Source organism: Choloepus didactylus, chromosome 7 (genome assembly GCF_015220235.1).
Source record: "Choloepus didactylus isolate mChoDid1 chromosome 7, mChoDid1.pri, whole genome shotgun sequence".
NCBI lineage: Eukaryota > Metazoa > Chordata > Mammalia > Pilosa > Megalonychidae > Choloepus > Choloepus didactylus.
In genome coordinates, this window is record NC_051313.1 from 83,068,842 (window position 1) to 83,090,245 (window position 21,404).

Here is a 21,404-nt window from a genome sequence, read left to right on the forward strand (position 1 = left end):
TTGCTGGCTTAATTGCAGCAAATTTGAATGGAATTTGAATAGAATTCCAAGCACTTTTCTTAAAAAAAAAGAAGATGCAATTTTGTGGCCCTCAGGTGAGGCTTAATTCCTATTTCTGCTTCAGAAGCTAGCCTTCCTAATGAAGTCCTTTTCTTGCTGAATCTATGTGGCTCAAATTCTTAGTCTGAGGCTGTAAACACCTGATAGGCAGAGGAACAAGGGAACAACCCCTCTGTTCAGTTTGTTTGAGGGATTCATATCTCACTTAGAACATCAAATACATGCCCAAGTCAAGTCATACTTAATTTGGCACTCAAGAAATGGAAACTAATAAATGTAAGCATTTCAATTGTCCAACTGCAGGCTCATACATTAAACTGTTATGAAAATAATAAAAACAAACTAATTCAAGCCAATGGACTACCACATTTAGAAGAAATTGTACTTAAAACATTGAAAATGTTCTATTATATTGACAGTGATCTTATATTTAGACGTGGTTTGTTCATATAACGTTTACTTACAGAAATAAGATTTTTTGAGACACATAAAAAAGAGATACTTCCTTGTTTAAGATACAAACCTTCTTTAACCCTGTCTGCAGCTACCAAATACATAATTAGACTTGGTGAGAGAATATAATATTAAAGTTTAATGCAAGCCCTTTTTTTGGAAAACAATTCAAAGTGCATTTCCTACTGACTTTAGAGAGAGATTATTCGTGGTGGTTTGACACTGTAGATACCCCCAGGAAAACATGTTCTTAAATCTAATGCATTCCTGTGGGTGTAAACCCATTGTAAGTAGGAATTTTTAATGAGATTACTTCAGTTAAGTTGTGGTCACCACAATCAGGATGGGTCTTATCCTATTAGTGTAGTCCTTTATAAGCAGAATGAAAGTCAGACACATAGAGAGATGCCAGGAGAGAGCTATTTTTGGAGTCCTTTATAAGCAGAATGAAATTCAGACACAGAGAGGGAGAGGGAGATGGAGAGGGGCACCAGGAGATGCCATCATGTGCCTTGCCATGTGACAAGTTAAGGACCAAGACTCACTGGCAGCCAGAACCAGAAGATGCTGGTTTTCAAGAAGAAAGCATCAACTTGATGACGCCGTGGTTTGGGCTTTTTCACAGCCTCAAACCATGAGCAAATAAATTCCCGTTATTTAACCTAACCCATTTCATGGTATTTGCTTGAGCTCCCTAGGAAACTAAAACATCATATAAATGCATTCATATTATGTAGGAGAAAACGGAGCTTCAGAGACATGAAGAGACTTGCCCAAGAGCTAGTCAGTGGTTGGAACTTTCTCTAGCCTCTGCTGGTATTCGTTTTCCAAACTCATATCTTTGCTCCTAATTTTTGCCCTCAACATTGAAATATCTAAGAAAGACATTCAACCAAACTGGCAACCATTAAGAAAAACTTTTATTTAAATAAGCATAGAAAGTTTAGAGGTAGTCCCTGTTTTTGCTAAAGTTTATTTTTAGAATCCCCATCCCAAAGTCATCATATAGAAACAGTGTTAATATTAGAGGTTGTATTCTTGATCAATATATATTTTTAAATGAATCACAACTAGATGCAGTGAAAGGCTATATCAATTTTAAACTTCATCTAAAATAGTAAAATTACCTTAAAACGATCAAGTAAGGATAAACACATCCTAATATTTTGGGAGAAGGCATGGCAATGGCAGCTTTTGATCTGGCTACAGAGATGCCTGAGCCCCATGGCCACCAATGACCCACTGTGGTCAGCACTGATCTTTCCACTGAGGTTGGCACATCTTGGCAAAGCCTCAGTTGGGACCACATTGACTTTGAGAGCCATATAGTACAATTGGATGATTTAAGTAGTATTTATGGAGGACTTACTGGAGCACAGAAAGTTGTCTCAGTTATGGAAGACGATGTTTTCTTATTGAGTCTTCTCTTGGGCCCACTCCATCCAGCCTCTTGTCTTCAGAGGCCTTTCAAATACTGCTTACCATCAACCACAGGGTCTTGATTTTAAATCCTCACCCATTAATGTGTTACTTTGGAGCCTTGAGGAATCTGACGAGTTCTGCACTGAGTGCTCTCACCAATTCCCTTTATTCACACACACACACACACACACAGTTCATTTCCTTATAGCATTATACACAAGTCCCTAACAGATTGTAGCTTCACTACAACCATCACTTCCTGCCATATTTTGCACAATTGAGACACTTGATGCAGGTTTTAAAATAAGGGTATTACAACAGCAGTGTTATCTTGGTAAAGAATCTATGGTAGATAATATATAATATATATTATAAAATATATATGTTATTTTATGTATTTTAACTTTTTATCATGAAAAATTTTAAACATATGCAAAAATAGGGCCATGAATATAAGGAATCCCCATGTTTCATCTTCCAGCTTCAACAATTATCAACTGGTAGTCAATCTTGTTTCATTCCCCTCCTCCATTTTATATACATAAACCACTTTACAGTGTTTAAAATACTTTCATTTATATTATCTCCTTTGAGTCTTATAACAACTGTGAAAGGTAAGTTTTGTAGTTTTACAGTAAAATCCTATTTCTAACAAATTACTATTTTAATGTAAATGCCAATTTTTAAGATAGTGAGGGAAAAAAGGATTTAAAGATTGCCCATATGACTTTATGCATATTTTATTTGGTGTTTGTATACTCTAACTCATTAATAAATGGAAAAGGAGGAATATGGGCTTCTTTAGCTATTATTTAAACTGAAAGGAATTATTTTTCAGTAAAATTGTTGGGGTAAATTGCCAACTTCTACTTTTTTTAGAAACCACTTTTACTGAATAATCTTGGTTACAACCCACTCTATAAAAATGGGATTTTGCTGATAAAATGAAATGCTTCTTAGCCCACATTTTGACCACAATAGCTGCAAATGCCTAAAATCTTAGGGAAGCATTACAATTTAGAACAATTCTAGGCCAAAAGTGTTATCTGTAAAGGATCCAAATGTATGAAAATAAAACAAACAAAATGAGCCATTAAATGTGTGGTCTGGATATCATTTTTTCCTGTCAGTTATCAATGAAATTGTAATATATCACTAGAATTGGGGGCTATTAGAATTATTTATTTTGACATAATTCATATAATTGTCTGATAGTTTAACAGAAAGTATTTATGTGCATGTGCATTTATATTGTCCTATTACCAATATGTTGTGAAATCTTGGGTTTATTGATTATCAATACTGCCACACTACATTTTTACAAAGCACATGAATCAGTCTGAGTCTCTTTATAACCCTATCTGCATAGCCACAATATTACCATATAGATATTTGCAAATACTTATGTATAGATTGTTATCTTGATCTCTTTCTTATGTAACTAAGAACATCAAGGATGTCCCCAAATGGTCACTTGAAAGTTGATTTAGTCACACATGCAGAACCCCAGGCTTAAATGTCAAATGGGAGCAGTTCTATACAGTGCACTAATCGGGCCGCATTCTTTTTGCTGCAGAAGTTAAATGTTAAATGCAGAATGTAAATGTTTAGTGATTATATTATATATTTTTTTAATTCCCCAGATGGAGTTTTGTTTTTTTTTTTTTAACCTTTGTTTATTTGAGGACAATAACTGAATGCTGAAATGCAATGGCTGATACCAGCAATCTGAGACTTTGTTAGTACAGATGAGGCAATGCTCACTTTGTTACACAAATAATTGGAGAGATTAAATGAAACTAAACACTGAGAGGATGTGCAGATGCTCTGAAGTTAAGTAACTATTTTAATTACCCTTGTGACTTCCACCAACCTTCATTATCAGCCACAGATCAAGTTTAAATTTTTTTATGTAAGAATATCATAAATTATATGGAAAAGTACAATTACCTGGTGATTATGCCTCATACTTAAAACCTCGTATTTAAAAGAATTGTTTTCATTCCAGAGCTTGATAAATTCTAAATATTTTAAAAGGCTGAAAATATTTTGCACTTAAGAGTTTTACCCTAGTTTTGTGCTTCAAATGGACACCCTTAATAATAATTGTTGTATTTTATATCTTTACTCAGATGTGATCTTAAAAGATGTGGGCCCCCGTGTTTGAGTCACTGAACATGAAACAATATGGCATATTCAGCCATTTGAAAAAAATGTCACTTGTAATCATGTCATCTTTATTGCATGATAAGCTGCACCTTGTATTTGGGGTAAATGAGTTCTTTTTTCCCTACCCTACGCCAATGTGGGAAGACTTTACCACTCACACTAATAGGAATCACTTCCCTACAGGCAGGGGTGGGGGCTCTTTAGAGGCATTGTCAGTCCTGTTTAGAATGAATTTCACTTTATATTCATTCCTGTGCTGTAATGATGCTCCTGTTAAGATCTCCTGGATTAAGATATTCTTTTGAGGAAATAATACTAGTGTTTAATACCATTTATTGACTGCCTGCTTAATGCCAGCTCCTCTGCAAAATACTTTACATAATTTATCCCCTTTAATCCTCACAAAATCCCCATGTAGTAACTCTGTTTCCAGTTGAGAAAACTGAGGCTTTGAGGGGCTCATTGAAGTTACAATGTTGCACAAGTAGGAAGTAGTCAAGCTGGGGTTCAAACTCAGGTCTGCTGACTCCAAGAACCCTTAATGCCCCACCAACAGCAGACTGAAATAGGAAAACCTGGGTCTGAATGCTGACTAATAAGAGTGGAACATATGAAGTGGCAGTCGTTGATATGCTAGTTAAGTGTGGTGGTGTTTAACTCCCGCCAAAGTCTCATATTTTGATCAATTTTGAAAGTGTCCACCTCTAAATAGCCCTGCTTTCCTGGAGAAGAAGCAATTAGGAAATAGGTTTTATTGTATAGTGGGAATAACCAAGAGTTACCAACTAACAAAGGCTACTGACATTTTTTAATACAACTTAGCAACCACTGGAGTGTTACTCCAGCTAACACAAAGCATTTCTGCCCAACTGAATTTTAAAAATTCCAACAGGATGAACGAGGCTTCAGTAAACTTTGCCCAGGATGAAGGGTTCCTGGAGGGTGCTGCTTTGTAGCATTTAAGAGCCTTTACTGACTTCGCTCCCATTCTCCTTCTCCCATTATGCTGGCACTGATTTCCACCCGCGCACCTGGAGGTCAAACCAGGACGTGTTTTCCCGGGTTGTGTTATATTCAGAGGCCCACGAGGCTATCGGAGAATGACAGAAGGAGTTTAAGGGATTCATTGTTTCCTATGTTTAGGATGCACTAATCTACAGAATATAGAGTATGGGTTGTGAGTGATACAGGGAAATCTGGACAGAAGGCTAGCATCTGCGAGTGCTGGGGCACAGGTTGGGGTGTTGAATCTGTAAATTTCACAGTCGCAGGCTTAAGAATCTGAGGAAATTCGCAGACAGGTAGATACCTGGTAATAGGTACTAGCTCTAAGGGCAGGGCTGGGAGAAAACAAGCGTCAGGAAAGCTGGCAAGACAAAAGCCAAAGAGCTCTCTGCTGCACCCTCGGATGGATTTATTTATTTATTTGTGGGTAGAACTGAGGAAGGCAGACAACCGAGGGAAGATGGGTTCAGAAATTATTTATTATAGACTAAAACTAAACTAAACAAAAAAGCTTTCTTAGTGCTTTGCAAAGCATCTCTCTGGGACGTTCCTGGGAAGCATGGCCTCTCTTTCTTCCCAGTTCATTTACAGCCTGTCAAGGACTCAGCTACGAGGTTGCCTAAAGTCCAAATTAAGCTCCAGCTGTTCACTCTGCGTCTTCCGGGCACTGTCTTGGTTCTGTATGCCATTGTACGGTCTGTTTGGATTTAATGGGTTTTATCTAGCGGGCCAGCCCCGCCGGACCTGGGTCGGGAGTGATTTCTACAGGCCGCGCAGTAAGGAAGCCACGGGCTGTATTCTGGAGACCCACGTGCTATTTCCACTTGGCTACTTGCCACTGACCTCAGAGAAATCACTTTAAACTCTGAGCCTCAGCTTCCTCTTCCAGAAAATGAAGGTGATACTATTTCCCAGGTCTCCGTGAAAGGGTCTTTGGGAGGATCAAACTGAATAATTCCGGTGACAGCGAACTAAGAGTCTGTGGCTTCAAATTACTGAGAACAAGTAAGTTAAACACACTCAGCTGGAGTTTTAGGAATTTCCCCCAGTGATCTAACTGCAGTCAGGCAGCAACCTTTCGGATTTTAATCTGTCTCATAGGCTATCTCACATGCCAAGCACCTATGTGCAGCACCCCTTCGTCTCCGAGGGCTTCTATTGATTTCTGCCTTTTAGTGAAAGCACTTTTTGTTGCCGCTGTTCAGTACACCCCCAGCACAGCAGCCCCACAGCTGTGAGCCAGAGAAGGGATCCATTTGCTCTCTCCTGCCTCTCTCCGCGCACTCCCCACCTCAGGTCTCCCGAGTTTTCCGCACGTGAATGCATTTTCTTGGCTGGTCTCCAAAGACCTTGCAGTATTTCAGAAAGCTGAGAACGCGCAGATCAGAGAACGAGCATCCACCACCACCATCCCCCTTCGGAGAGGCCGTGCAGCCACACGGGGACCCTCCCTCTCCCCGTCACGGTGGCCTCCAGAACTCGCTCACGGGGATGTCAGCGCCAGACCCCGGCAGACTGCCGGGGTCCCCTCCCTGCCTCCTCCTTGCAGCCCCTTTCCGCCAGTAGCAGCGCTGCTGTCTTCCCACAGGAGGACTGGGAGGACGCTGGAGTCTGCAGCGCCCCCGCCCCTTGCTTTTTCTTTCTTTCGTTGCTTTGGGATCTTGCCGCCCGAGCCGAGAGAGGTTCTGAGAAGAGAAGAGCGAGGCACAGGAGCGCAGGCTTCCGCTGCGGCGTGCAAGCAGAGCTGGCGGCACAACATTCCCGGCGTACGTCTCGGTCCTCGCCGCCCCGGCTGGGATGTGAGAAAGAAAGCCCCTGGCGCCTGCCGCGCCTGAAGCCCGCCTTCGAAGGTGCCCCAGAGAGCGCACTAGGAGCTTACCGCTGGAGCCCCTCTGCCGGTTGCGCCATTGGACACGAGCGGCGAGGCGCCCCGGGTGCCGGCTACTGAGTCCCGCTCTTCGGAAAGAGCGCAGAGGAGACCACCGCCCTGCCGGCTCTCGGCACAACTCCGGGCCAGCCGCGTGCTGGACGGAGTCCCGCTTCCCGCCCACTCACCCGGAGTGAGGCACAACCCCTGCCTACCCGCCTGCACCGCACTCTCTGTAGCCCTAGCATCCCCGGCACCTCAGCAGATGCCCCACGCAGAGCGCTGAGCCCCTCGCTTCCCGCCCTTCACAGCACCCCGGGTCCCAGGGAGCGCGCGCCAGCCGTGACTCTGACTGCGGGCGCCGCGGCTGCCGCCGCCGTCCAAGCTAAGCTGCGCGCTGGGGTCCCTTGGTTCGCTCCTCTCAGGGGCCGGAGGGGCGGCCCCGGCGTCCGAGAGGCCGGGAAAACGCACACGATGAAATCTGTACTGTTCAGCCGCTTCTTCATTCTCCTGCCTTGGATCCTCATCGTCATCATCATGCTCGACGTGGACACACGCAGGCCGGCGCCCCCGCTCACCCCTCGGCCCTACTTCTCTCCGTACGCGGCTGGTCGCGGGGGCCCCCGACTTCCCCTCCGCAGGGGCAGTCCCGACAGCGGCCCGAGGCACGGCGCCCAAAAGCGCAATGAGTCGCGGCCACAGCCGGAGCCGCCACTGCCCACCATCTATGCCATCACGCCCACCTACAGCCGCCCGGTGCAGAAAGCTGAGCTGACCCGCTTGGCCAATACGTTCCGCCAGGTGGCGCAGCTGCACTGGATCCTGGTGGAGGACGCGACGGCGCGCAGCGAGCTGGTGAGCCGCTTCTTGGCGCGGGCCGGGCTGCCCAGCACGCACCTGCACGTGCCCACACCGCGGCGCTACAAGCGGCCGGGGCTGCCGCGAGCCACCGAGCAGCGCAACGCGGGCCTCGCCTGGCTGCGCCAGAGGCACCAGCACCAGCGCTCGCAGCCCGGCGTGCTCTTCTTCGCCGACGACGACAACACCTACAGTCTGGAGCTCTTCCAGGAGGTAGCGGCCGATCCGCCCCAACTGGGGGGCGGGGGGGGGGGGGGGCTGCCGGCAGCCGTAGCATGCCCCTTGAGCTTCGGCTGCACTTTTGAGTTTCCTGCCCTCGGTACACTCATTCCGTTCTCTTGGTGGAGCCGTTCCTTGCGGGCTGTCCGCAGACTTCGCTAGCCCTGGTGTGTTTACGCTGTCCGTGGAAGTGGAGGGTGGGTGAGAGGACCGCTGTAGCGCAAGGGGGTGGTGAGTTGGTCTGGCGCTTTGTTACCCACCTGGACCTGAGACTGGGCAGAAGGAATAGCTCAGGTGTGAGGCACGGCAGCGCTTGCCAGGAATCAGCCCTGGCCAGTTTGAGGATGGAGCTCAGAAGGGGAGGCGCTGCGGCTCCGGAGCGGAGCAGGTTGGTGAAGCAAGCTAAGACACCTCTCAGCGTCCTAGGGCTCAGAGAGGGATCCTGCACAGTAGGGGGGTCGGGGGGGGGGGTGCGGGGATTGGTGTCCTCCGAGGCCTTTTCACCCTCTAGATTCTGAATCCAAAACCATGTAGGAAGAAACACGGAGTGACTAAAAATCAGCCAATAAGTAAACTTCTCTTGTATAGTTTCATGGCAAGGAAATGGTTATTATGAAAACAGTGACTTCTCCGGGGATCTTGCCTCCATCACTTCTCATCACAGCTCCTTTCTGACCCTGAAAATCTCTTCTTTTTCAAGAAAACTCTTTATGGCAAAAGAGTGAGATTGTTCCACTCTGTGGTTAAGTCTTTTCGCAGCCCGAGGTGTCAGCTGGGCTGCTGGTCCTTTTTCCCAGCCTTTCTGTAAGGCCTCACTTTAGGGTGGTGTCCAGGCCACTGCCCTGCACCGTGCTATTGCCTCCCAGAGCTCGCTGTGAAGTCTGGTGTGCAGCCTGGCCCCCTGCTGCCGAGATGGCACGTGTGTTCCCTCCGAAGACCATGCTTGCAGAGCCAGCAGGCACGGGTTTAGGACAGGTGTTGTTTCTTGAGACTGGTATTTTGCTCTCTGGATATGCGTGCACGCTGCAAATGAGACGGCTTTTGCCTAGTCTGGTTTTGTTTCTTCCCCTTACACAATTACAGCTGAAAGAAATCTTGGAAGTTTTAGCAGTCTCGCTTGAACACTGCCTTCCTCCACCCGAAATTCCTTGACATCCTGCCTCTGAGACCCGCCCCCTCCCCAGTCCCTCTCCCGCACCCCTGAAAGCAAACTAGACATTCTGAAAATTCTGTGTCTGAGCTGGACACTGAACTGATAAATAGCCTGTATCTCTAGTATCCATACACCCTAACTTGGTCCCCACATTTTCATCCTAACGTCTCAGCTTTGCTTTCTTAACCTGAGGACTTAGCTACTCTATGTATCCTTTCAGTTTAATTTTTCTGCATGTGTGGCTTTTAAAATCAGTTTCTTAAGGGCAATTGCAGCCTCTTTTTTTCTTTTCTTTTTCTTTTTTTTTTTTTTTTTTTTTTTTTTCCTGTCCTCTTTCATGAATAAAAGGAGCAGTAATTGTTTTCCTTTCACTATGCAGGGCTTTCTTTTCCTATTTCTCCGGAGACATACATAAGGTTGGCATTACATTATATCTTCTTTATTAGAACCAGTATTAGAGATACCAGCTGATTTTTGTTTGTTTGGCTTTTATTTTGATTGTGCTTGAGTGCTCTTTTCCCCAAAAAATGTGGCTTGTATTCTGAAGCAAAGACCTTTGCATTTTAACACATTGTAATTTTCCCTCAAAGCCTTATTTCTCCCACAACTCCGAAGTTATCTTACCTATGAGAATGTGTGATCTAGTGTAAGTAAAGTAATGGACATTATGGTTAATTAACCACTTTGGGAGCTGGATTATAAAAGGGAGTGATTTTTTTTTTTTTTTCCATTTATTCCTAGCTTCTAGCCTCTTGATGTGAGGTGTTAGATGAGCAATGATTTGGCACACTTACTGAAACCCGTCAGAACACAGTCTTCTTTGATGCTTCCCAAGCTGAAAGGAGGGCTTGTTGATGCTGGATATTAAGCAGCAGCAGGTGAAGAATTGAGTAGGTTTTTTTTCCTTGGGCCATGGTGGGGAGGAGGGGGGGAAGAAAAAAAAAAGAGGGTCAGGGAGAAAAGACAGTATTGGCAAAGAGGAAATTATAAAGGGGAAAAAACATGTAAAACTTTCAAGACACTAAAATTTTGTTCAAAAGTAATGAAATAATCAAAATAAACATCTTAAAAACAAGAGCATGTGCAACTTTTTGTGGAGAGGCAGCGAGTAGAAAAAATATACAACAGAAAGAAGTGTTTTTAAAGTATGCATGATATAAAATTTAAATTCTATAACTCCTGAAGGCTACCCGCCACCCTCACCCCCACCCCCAGCTACAATATGTTTGGACCAAGGAAGTATCTGTTCACCAAATGTCTGTTGATAAATTGTTTTCCTTTTTACAACACATTCTTTTGCTTGCAAGCATTATTGAACCCTTTAAAAAGTTGGGTTAGTGGAATCTATGCATGTTTAGTGTCATGCATTTTCCTGAATTTGAACTTTCTTTTCCTTTAAGCCCTTAGTTTATTAATGGTATGGTCTGCTATACACCTGGCCTAGGATTGAGTCCATGTGGGTTGCATTCTAGACATCGCTCTTCTGGAGAAAAGGTAGAACCGGATAAAACATCTAAAAACTGCAGCTCGTTTGGGGAAGAGAAAGATGCTGATCTGGAATGCTGTCTGGCTAAAGCATTTGGCATATATCTCAGCCCTTTATATTGTGCACCCAGACACACAAATTGGTTTTTAAGTAATTCACAATACTTAAAGAATGTCCCCAGTCAGACTTCATCTTTTATTCATAGTGCTTACAATTCCATGGTTGATGTTAAAGTAGATAAGATAAAAGGAGGAAAATGGACCAGGTACAAATTAGCTCACTAAATATTGGCTGCAAATGAAAGAAAGTAAAAGATGAAAGATCTCCAAATTAAATTAAAGACGCAACAGGCAATCCGTGTTCAATTATTCCTCTCTGATACCTGGAATGGTGCCTTCTTCTCCCATACAGCTAACTAATTTTCAGCCTCCCTTTTCTACTGAGCTGTGCTGGGAAAGAAGTATTTGCATTGAACAATCCTACTTTAACAGCCAAATCCATTTGCAAATGAAACTCAGTGCGAGTCGTAGCAACAGAAACGGGGCCATTGGAGGAGGTGATGGTAGGGCTTTTTCAGGTTTCACATCTCAACAATTGTTTCTGCTCTTCCTGTAGCATTGATGGGGGTTTTGCACAATGGATCACAGGTAATCCTGCCTGCCTGCACACCCCATCATTCTAGCTCTCTGGAAAAGTTTATCTGAAGAGGATTTAAGCCACTTTAATATAAGCCACAACCACAGATAAATGTGACTTTATATGTAGTCGTGTTTTTTAATAGTTATTGATCAAATTTCTGCTCTTTACTAGAAAACCTTCAAAGCGTTTTTGAGTTTAAAGCTGATGTGTTCCACATGAAGTTGGTTTCACCTTTAGAAATCATTTATATTGAAAGGTTACAAAATAGCACTTTTCAAGCAAGGAAAAAACTTTTAAAAATTTAACTTTGAATTTAATGAGGTATGACTGGAAGTCAGGCTGGCTGTGAGATAATGAGACTACATCTTGACTATGTTTCTGGAATGCAGTGAACTAAAAAGTTTCCTTCTTTGAATTTTCTGGGGGGTTGCTGTTAAGCTATTTGTGTGCTAGGCAGGTGGAGGAGTTGAGATTTAATTCTTTCTTGTTACTTTTTGGAGTATTTATATGCTTTTCTCCTTACCTGTTTCCTACTGGAGCCATAATCCAAAGGATACTTGGGTGTACGATATTTGGCACTTTCCTCACCCTAAATGATAACTTCTGTATGTGTTTCCTGAAGGGATGACATAAGGTCTACCTTCCCTTTTACTCTTGATGCAGTTATTTAGGGAAAAGCAACTTCTTTTCAAAGTAAACAAACCTAGAAGATTCTCTTAGGTATATCGTAAAGACTGTTTAACCTGAAATGTGTCCCTTCTGTTTTGTTTTTCCCTGTCTGAAAATGTATTTATAATCACACCAAAGGTCTGGTAAAATGTGAGAATTTGTAAAAATGTATGTAGAAAACTACAGGCAATTTTCTTAGGCTGTACATGTTAAATCTCTAGATTTTCTTTATTCTCCCTGGATGTATACTACCTGAATTATGGTTCATTTTTGACAGAGTTTTCACTGGAGACCAGCAATTTCATTTGAATTTTGCTATTTTAATGGACCAGGTACAACAATTTGAGTTTTAAAAGACACTCTCTCTTCTACCTTTCCTTGTTGTCTTTTCCCATCATTCCTCCTTCCCCAACCTACTTTTCACTGGTTATTATTTCTCATGAATAGACATGAAGATTTGTCCAGATTGTTTGGTACAGTGAATGTTGTGTACTTTAAACATTTAGGCTGTTGTCTGGTTCTTGGAAGAAGTGGGTGGCTCCATTTTCTTCTGTCGATTCCACTTCTAAATTACAAGCTTGTAAATTTTCTCTTGTGTGAACAGGAATGGAATAGTAATTGCTTTTAAGGCATGCTACAAAAGCAAAATAGAAGATCCAAAGTCAGTGGTTTTATTTATGAACTGTTCCAGGTGGTATTCAAGTAGTGCTTTTATTTTTTGGTACAGAATTCACTAATGCCCAGATATGTTTCCTTAAACTTTTGGACTCTGAAAGAATATTTTCTCAGTCTGTATAAGTTAGGAAAACACATTATTGTATATTCAATTCACAGTTTTATTGAAGCATGAAATATGGTTCTCAAATTCCTCCCCAAAACACAAAATCATACCAGTTTTTAGGTAGGTAGGTAGGTCTATAATAGATTACCTAGTCACAAAAATAAAATAATCCATTGTTCACGCCTGGTAATTTTTGTGTTCAGTTTTAAACATTTAAAGTACCCTTTAATTTGAATACAAGCAAATAATAGTTGACATCAATTGAACACTTACTATGTGCCAGGAACCACCTTTAGGGTTTTACATGTATTAACTTATTTAATCCTCAGAAAAAAACCCCAAGGTACTAGCATTGTTTCCTTTTTTTTTTCATCCTAAAGCTAAAAGGGGAGAGAGAGAGAGAAGACATGTGAGTATTTATTTATGCCCCGTTTATGCCCTTTAGGGGGGCAGGGTGCCAAGGCAGTTGTGGCCAGTTGAGTATTGGGCCTCTTCCCACATGTGAAAGGCTGCAGAGTGGTGGAGAGCTTAGGGGGTAAGTAACCCCTTGGTCGATTCCAGCTTCACCACTTAGTGGATGCGTGACATTCGCAGGGTTTCCTGCTTCATATGATTGCTGTAAGTGTTGAGCTAGAGTATAGGCAAATCATAAATAATATTATTTCCTCCTCTTCTCTCCCCCTGGGGTCACTGCCCCAGTTGTGTGGTATGCCAGATAGCTGTGCTGTCTCCATTGGTTGGATGCTTCTGAATAGTTAGCTCCTGACATCTGGACTGCATTTCCTGGTGCTTGCAGAGCAGAGGAGGTGGAGGTGTCGGACTTTCCCAAATTATGCTTAACCCAAGTGGAACTACATAAATTGGGTATCTTCCTTACCCCATTGGGTATTGTGAGTGATTAGAGGGATGAGAGTTAAATAGGGCTTGTCTAGAAAGAGTTCTCAGAGGAAGGGAAACGAGGGAAAAGAGCAGCTAAAGGACATTTTACATTGCGAGGAGGTAGAAGGATGTTCTCTTGTGGGTTAGGAGGTCTTGGGCTGATTAGTGAGCATGTGAAAGCTAAGAAGTTGGTGTCTGTGATGCTCAGAGCAGGATACCAAACTTCCTGAAGGCAGGGCCTGGATGTGATTTCTGGTTGCTGTTGTAGCCCCAGTCCTTAATGTAGACTTGGCTCACAGGACATGATAGCTAGGTTGTTTCTGGACTGATGAATGAATCAAAGAGATAGTATGCTATGAAGGAGAGGCAGCTTAACGAGGAGGAATGAGTTGAGTTGATTTTTATTAGAAGTAGTTTTATATTTTTTTATAGTATGTAAAAGCACTTTATTCACAGTAAAGGAGAATACAAACATGAGGCTTTTTTATTAATAATTTGAACAAAATTTTGAATTTAGAATAATTCGCCCAGATTGCCTAAATTTAACTATTAGCAAATGGTCCTTTTTAGTAGTTTGATTTTTTTTTTTTTTTTAAGGTCAGTTCCTTGTGGTGGGAAGATGAGGGGTGTCCCTCTTCCCAGCAACTATTGGAGGAAGCAGAGGGGATCCAGTTTGCCAGCCTTGCCCTGTGTCCAGCCCCCTCCCACTCTTACTGAGCACTGAGCTGCTTTCAGCTGGCTGGAGCTTATTGGGAAGCCTACCTGAGCTTGTTTCTCTTTTTTCAAATATTGCTTAAAATTTCATAGAATAAAAACATTCTAAAGCTTTTATTTCCTGCCAGAATGGGGGAGATGTAGCTGTTGAAGTAGTGTGCATGTCTGTGTGTGCGTGCGTATGGGGTCCCTGGTTGCCTCCCTGTGTGTGAACGCAGTGGCCGCTCTCCTTGTTCGTTCTTCACAGAGCTTGCACCCTCCAGCTTAATCTCGTGGTCACATCCAGGGGTCTGGTGCTGAGTTCCTCAACGTTTTCTGTTCACATTACTCCTGAAAGAATTTTGTACAATTACACACCCTTTAGGATATTTTCAAATTGACATCTATCTATCTATCTATCCATCTATCTGTTTTTTTTAAAGGAAATTTATTTTTGGTTTGGAGTGTAACATGATTCCATAAAATGATAGAGTAGATTAGAGATTCTGGAAGAAAATTTCTCATTTACCAAAACTTACAAGAGGCATTTCCCCTTAAGAAGAAGAAACAGTTGCTTGATGGGATTGCATCTTTAAAATAGACATCCTTAATATATTTAGTTCCTCTTATTGTCTGTTGACCAGGCACATCATTTTTTTTAAATTCAGTTTTATTGAGATATATTCACATACCATACAACCATCCATGGTGCACAATCAACTGTTCACAGCACCACCATACAGCCATGCACTCTGCACCCCAATCCATCTCCACATTTCCTCCTTACACCAGAAAGAATCAAAAGAAGAATAAAAATAAAAGTAAAAAAGAACACCCAAATCATCCCCTCCACCCCACCCTATCTTCCATTTAGTTTCCACCTCCATTTTTCCACTCATCCATTCACACACTGGCAGAGGGGGAGTGATCCACAGGTCTCCACAATCACACGGTCACCCCCTATAAGCTAAATTGTTGTACAATTGTCTCCAAGAGCCAAGGCCACTGGGTTGGAGCTGATAGTTGCAGGTATTTACTTCTAGCTATTCCGATACATCAAAACCTAAAGAGGGCTGTCCATATAGTAAGTAACAATGTCCACCAGAGTGACCTCTCGATTCCATCCGAAATCTCCCAGCCCCCCGAAGCTCCACTTTGCCCCATCTCGCATCTCCTCCTCGGTCAAGAAGGCACCCTCAAACCCATGATGCCGGCCGGGTTCAGACCCATCACTGGGAGTCATATCCTGCGTTGGCAGGGAGATTTACAGCCCTGGGAGTCAGGTCCCATGTAGAGGGGGCGGGGAGGGCAATGAGTTCACCTGCAGAGGTGGCTTAGCTGGAGAGAGAGGGCTGCATTTGAGCAACCAGGAGGTACTCGGGGAGACTCTTAGGCACAATTATAAGCAGGTTTAGCTTCTCCTTTGCAGGAACGAGCTTCATATGGGCAAGCCCCAAGACAGAGGGCTTGACACACCAACCTGTCAGTCCCCAGTGTTTGTGAGAACATCAGCAACAATCCAGGTGAGGAAGTCCAACACCTCCGCACCTTCCCCACATCCCCAGGGGGGCCCTGCACATATACTTTTATTCTCTGCTCAAATCACCCAGGGACGTGTTATTTCACTCCAACCTATACAAACCCACCACACCCCACTCTCTATTCAAAATTCCATGCAGTTGTGGCATCCAAACAAACCGACTGTAGCAGTTAGATTGTTTAAAAAATATAGATCCTGCAACAAGCAAACATCTCTTCCCTTGGTCTCACACAGAAGCCGAAGCTCTAACACACAGTCAGTTTCACTCTTCACCCCCTAGCCCTACCTGCCCCAGTGCCAACCAGATCTGATTCATTCACATCTCTAATTGAATTCTGGGCCCCCACTCAGCTTTTTTTTTTTTTTTAACAGTTGCTGTATGCGTTAATACTGACTTATCTGCTAAGCTCTAGCCCTGAGCCTCAGGTGTCACACAGACACCCAGTGCTCCAGAGACCAATCAGGCCATACTGGAGACAGTCACCACAACTCAGGAACAGATTTGACTGCTGCAAGAGCTTACAATCCAGGGACCACCACAGCAATCGTTTTCCTGTTTGGCTGTACTCTAAGATTCAATTCTGAGCCTACACACCGTAGCTAGTCCATACTGGTGAGGCATTATAGTGCCTGCCCTTGTTTCTGGTGTAGTTCACTCAAAATGCTATCTACAGGATCCATTCACCTTGTAGTGTGTCTCACAGCTTCACGCCCTCTCGTAGTTGCTCCGTATTCCATTGTATGCTTACACCACAGCCCAACGCCCCATTCCTCAATGTACCCTTATGCCACCCCCACCCATTGCAAATCATGAAATTGGCATCTATATTTTAAAAAACTTTTACATAGTTACAAAATGTTTTATTTCCAGTGTATTAAAAACATTGGCATTTATAAATGAAGCAAATATATCCAGTGGTTTCTAAAAATATGATAGCAGTTTGATCCCTACTATTATTAATTTAATAAACATACTTCTTGTTAACATTTGGGAATTTTATATTGTTCCTTTTTCTATTTCTGTTCCCCCTCAGAATTTTATCCTAATGTCATATTTTGAGGTTCAGGGATACTTATTGATCCTCCTGTAATACTTATCTGCAATAACAAAAAATATGGAATGAGATGGAATTTAAATAAGAAACAACCACACAAATACCTCCTATGGCTATAAGCCTATAAGTGTTTAAAAAATTCTTTGGAATTGAGTTAACATTACGATTATTAGCAGTAAACAAGTAATCAAAATAACATGTTACAAAGTTGGGTAATTAACTATTAAGCATAAAAGCTGTATTTATTGGAAATTGATTTCTTAGTGACTTAGATGGAACTTTTCTGTTGATCATATATCTGCATTCTTGGGTGAATATTACTTTTTTGCTAGAAGAGACAGGAACATAGCTGATGCTAAATTTTATTTTTCTTCATAGATGTAAGTGCTGAGAATCCTTGCTAACATAAAGAAGTAAATAAGAATGGAAAGCATTTTCTTATAGCAGTGTTTCTCAATTTTTTCAACTCCCAAGCATTAAGTAAAAAATCACATGGTGATGTCTCAGCAAAAATTGTTTTAATCCTCCATTAATGGCATTAAGTCCTCTTCAATTTTGTTGAATGCAAATAATTAGAAATCTCCTGTATCCCAAAAGGATTCATTACCCATTCTTTAGAAACATTGACTTCCTTAATAAAGGCACCATTATTTCTAATTACATTTATTTGGTGCCCTAGAGATTTTACCCCTGTGGGACAGTGCATTTTATATGATTCAGGATGGGTGAGAGGTCAGCCCTTCTGTGTGAAGTGGAGAAGGGCAGTTGTGAAAAGGCCAGAGGGAAGGCAGAGCCTACCCCTCTATCCAAGCGGGTCAATTTTAGGACAGCATCCTTCGGAATGCTGAGTATCTGAGCATTTATGCTCTTAAAGCCGTCTGCCCCCACATTTTCCACGCAAAGTCTGTGTATACATTCAGGGACCGTGCACCTCCAGTCTGTGAACTGCTTTTTGGGTGGAAAGACCACTAGATTGGGAACTGGAAGATGTGGGCTGCAGGCCTGGCTGGATAAAGACCCCACAGCCTTAAGGGGATCAATATTTATTGATAGGCCAGGCCCGACCCTAGGCCTGGATGTGTGCTGCTGTGTCATTTTCATGATGGCTCTGCGGTAGGAACTCTGATGTCTGTCTTACCAATGAGGAGTAGCCTGGACATTGAGCTTCCTCACAGGAACTCATACAAAGGTAGAAAGTAGTTGTGAGAATTAACTGTGTAAAGTGGGTAGATAGGATAATTTCTATCTGTTCAGACATCTGCTGCCCTCAGAAGTCAGTGATGATGGGGAGCTGTGAAGAGGTTCCAGAAGGCAGGACATGGCAGAAACCACCTAGTTACCACAGCTGCACCAATCCCGACAGCTTTGGTGGCCCCACGACACTGCCCTGTCGGCTGGTGGGAATGAGAATTCAAGTATGGCCCATATGTGGGCAAGTTTACTGGCTAAATAAGCTTGGCATTGCAAGATTAAAGTGTCAGTGTCATTTTAAAAGGTCAAATGACAGCTTGGGGATATTTTTATAACTTTGAAAAGTTCCTTTCCTACATTTGTTCACACTGGAGAGAGCGCTAGAGACTTCATTTAGAGACTTCATTGGGAAGTCTGTTCTGTCTGGAAAGCTGCAGCCTTACTTTGCAGAAAAGCTCTGTTACAGCCATCAGAGTTGGTGTCTGGGACACATTTCTAATTGTTAAATATTTTGTTTTTTCTTCAGTGATTATGCTTCACTATTTGCCTATTACCCTTGTTTCTTGCTGTACCTACTGAAAAGACAGCTCTTGGGGTCTTTACATTTACTGGTCTTATTCCCATTTTATTTCAGGATTTAAAAAACAAAATAAGCTGTGGTTTGACACTACTTGTTTCTGTGGGCAGTGATTTGGGTTTTTACAGCAACGCAAGGTGCTCCTCTAAAAATTGATTGTTCTGTAGATTAAAATATGGATGTTCATTTGGTTGGCTTTAGTAAATCCAGTGGCATTTAAAAGTAAATCCCTATTCTCAGTTGTTTGTTGTTGTTTCTTTTCCTTAAACATGAAGGGAGTGGGGAGAAACAAAATTGAGTGGCCCTGTTAGACTTTGATGAGTTGGTTTTGCTCTCTGTCCCATACCTGAAAAATGTCTTCATATACTATTAATAGAACTAAAAACTCTCTAACTGAAACTGTAGATATACAAGTAGCATAAATAGATCTTAAAAACATGTCATAGTATGGAAAAGTAGAACAAATTCTATTCCACAGTGCCATTTATGTACAGTGAAATACTGCACACAAAGTATTATGCATTTTACAAGGACACAAGTAAAACAATTAAAATTTTTTGAATTGTATTCCATAGAACACTGGTATCTGATAAGACATTTCTAGGCATGCCCCCCTCCTCCCAATAAAATTGGATTTTAAATGACTTGATTCTTGTCCATGTTCATCTCAAGGGCTGACCCCAAACATACATCAAATATTGAATTTCTAAATCCTTAACATTGTAGTAAGAACACTTCCTATTCCAGGACTGAGTTTGTAGGATTTACTTGGAGTAGTTTGTCCTCAAACGATAGGTGTCTTTTCTTAAATATCTAAGAAAAGGGTTTCTACCATTTCCTTGGTGACAGATCCCAATGTCTAAGCCACAGTTGGAGAATCTTTGCCCCTGAGCAACTTATGATTAAGGTGATAATGACAACAATGACAAGATGACAGCAGACACTTACATGGCACTTGTTTATGTGCCAGAGCCATTCTGAGTGCTTTACCCGTTTTAACTCATTTAATCTTCACAACAAAGCTATGAGATGTTACAATAATATTATCATACCTATTTACATGTATGGAAACAGGCACAGATTGCTTTAGTAACTTGTCTGAGGCCACAGCTAATTAGTGGTGGAACTGAGGTTTGAATGCTGACAGATTCACAGGTCCAACTTTTAACTTTGAGTTTTCTCTATTGTTTTTCTCTAATTCATTATTTTATTTCCTTCCTTCTTTTATTTTTGATTTAATTTGCTCTTCCTTTTTTAGCTTCTTGAGATGACAACTTAGGTCACTGATTTTCTACTTCTCTTCTTTTCTAATATATTCCTAAATCTATAGTCTTTCCTCTAAGCACTGTTTCAGCTGCATCCTGCAAATTTTGATGTATTTTCATATTGTTCACTTCAAAATATTTTCTAATTTTCATGGATTTATGTTTGCATATATTTTTCTGTAATTTTACTAAATAATTCATAGGTTAATTAAAAGTGTGCTACTTAAGAAAATCCCTAATATTTAAAATTATTGTCTTTAGTTCTGATTTCTACTTTTATTCTGTTGTGATCAGAAAACAAACTCTAGTTTCACTCATTTGAAATTTATCAAGATTTGCTTTGCATGCCAGCATATGGTTGATTTTGGTGAATGTTCTATGCTTAAAAAGAATGTTTATTTTGCATTTTTGGGTGTAGTGTTCTATAAATCTCAGTTAGGTTGGATGCTGCTCTAATCCTCTATATTCCTACTGATATTTAATCTGCTTGTTCTATCAAACACTAAAAGAGTTTTGTTGAAATTTCTGACTGTGCTTGAACTCTTTCTCCTTTTAGATCTAATTTTTGCTCCACGTATCTTGAAGCTATGTTATTTGGCTTATATGTGTTTAGATTTATATTTTCTTGATGAATTGGCCCTTTTGTCTTTATGAAATGTCCCTTGTTAGCTCTGGTAATGTGCGTCTTGAAGGCCACTTGACACTGGTGTAGCCCCAGCAGCTTTCTGATTTGCTTACTGTTTGCTTGGTATGTCTTCCCATCCTTTCACTCTTGTCCTGCCTTTGCTCTTATATTTAACGTGTTTCTCTGTAAGTAGCGTATAATTGGCCCTTGTTTCCATTTTGCTTTTCTGCTACTCTTTTCCCAAGTTAAGGAGTCACTAATCTGTAAGCAAAAGGTTATTTAGATAAGCCCTGTCCTGAATCTTGTGCTGAGCAGGGAGCCCCTGCTTATTTTTGTGAATCAGGCTTTTGGAATGAGGTTTTCTTTCAAGTAAGAGCCACCAGTAAGTTTACTTTTGGCCTAAGTAAAGGCCACAGTGGAAGTAGAATTGGTTATGATAACTTTTAAAAATAACTTTTTAAGGAGACTACAGAGAGTCTAGTTACTGCCCTAAGGAAAATTCTATCAAATTTGGAGGATTTCTACTTTTTTTTATGTTTCAGGGAAGTGTTCAATTACGTCTTTAATCTTAGAGGGTTCCCTCCCTGTTTCTCTTTTATTCATGTGTTACATATTCTGAATATGTTTTCCATAGAGATCCAAGAAGAACATGAGAAACTTTTCTCTTTATCTTGGATTTCAGGCACAGAGGTAGAGTTGATCATACTCCCCAGTCCTAACCTGCTATCAGTGTTAACCTATGCGTGTTCCTTTCTTGTTATGTTTATTTCTTCTTATCCTTATCCTCAGGCATCTATT

At 41.8% G+C, this 21,404-nt stretch overlaps 1 protein-coding gene across 2 annotated transcripts in view; it reads left to right on the top strand.

Annotated features, from left to right (window-relative positions):
* The first annotated feature begins 6,691 nt into the window (after positions 1-6,691).
* Positions 6,692-21,404, top strand: part of B3GAT2 (beta-1,3-glucuronyltransferase 2) — a 111,385-nt gene continuing 96,672 nt past the window's right edge. The window contains exon 1 of one of the 2 annotated variants that reach the window (XR_005218041.1): positions 6,692-8,047. Coding sequence is in view for 1 of the 2 variants with exons in the window: in XM_037844149.1 (XP_037700077.1) it covers positions 7,451-8,047 (597 nt within the window). In the remaining variant the exon portion in view is untranslated. The remainder of the gene's footprint in view (positions 8,048-21,404) is intronic. The other variant, XM_037844149.1, reaches the window with a different exon arrangement.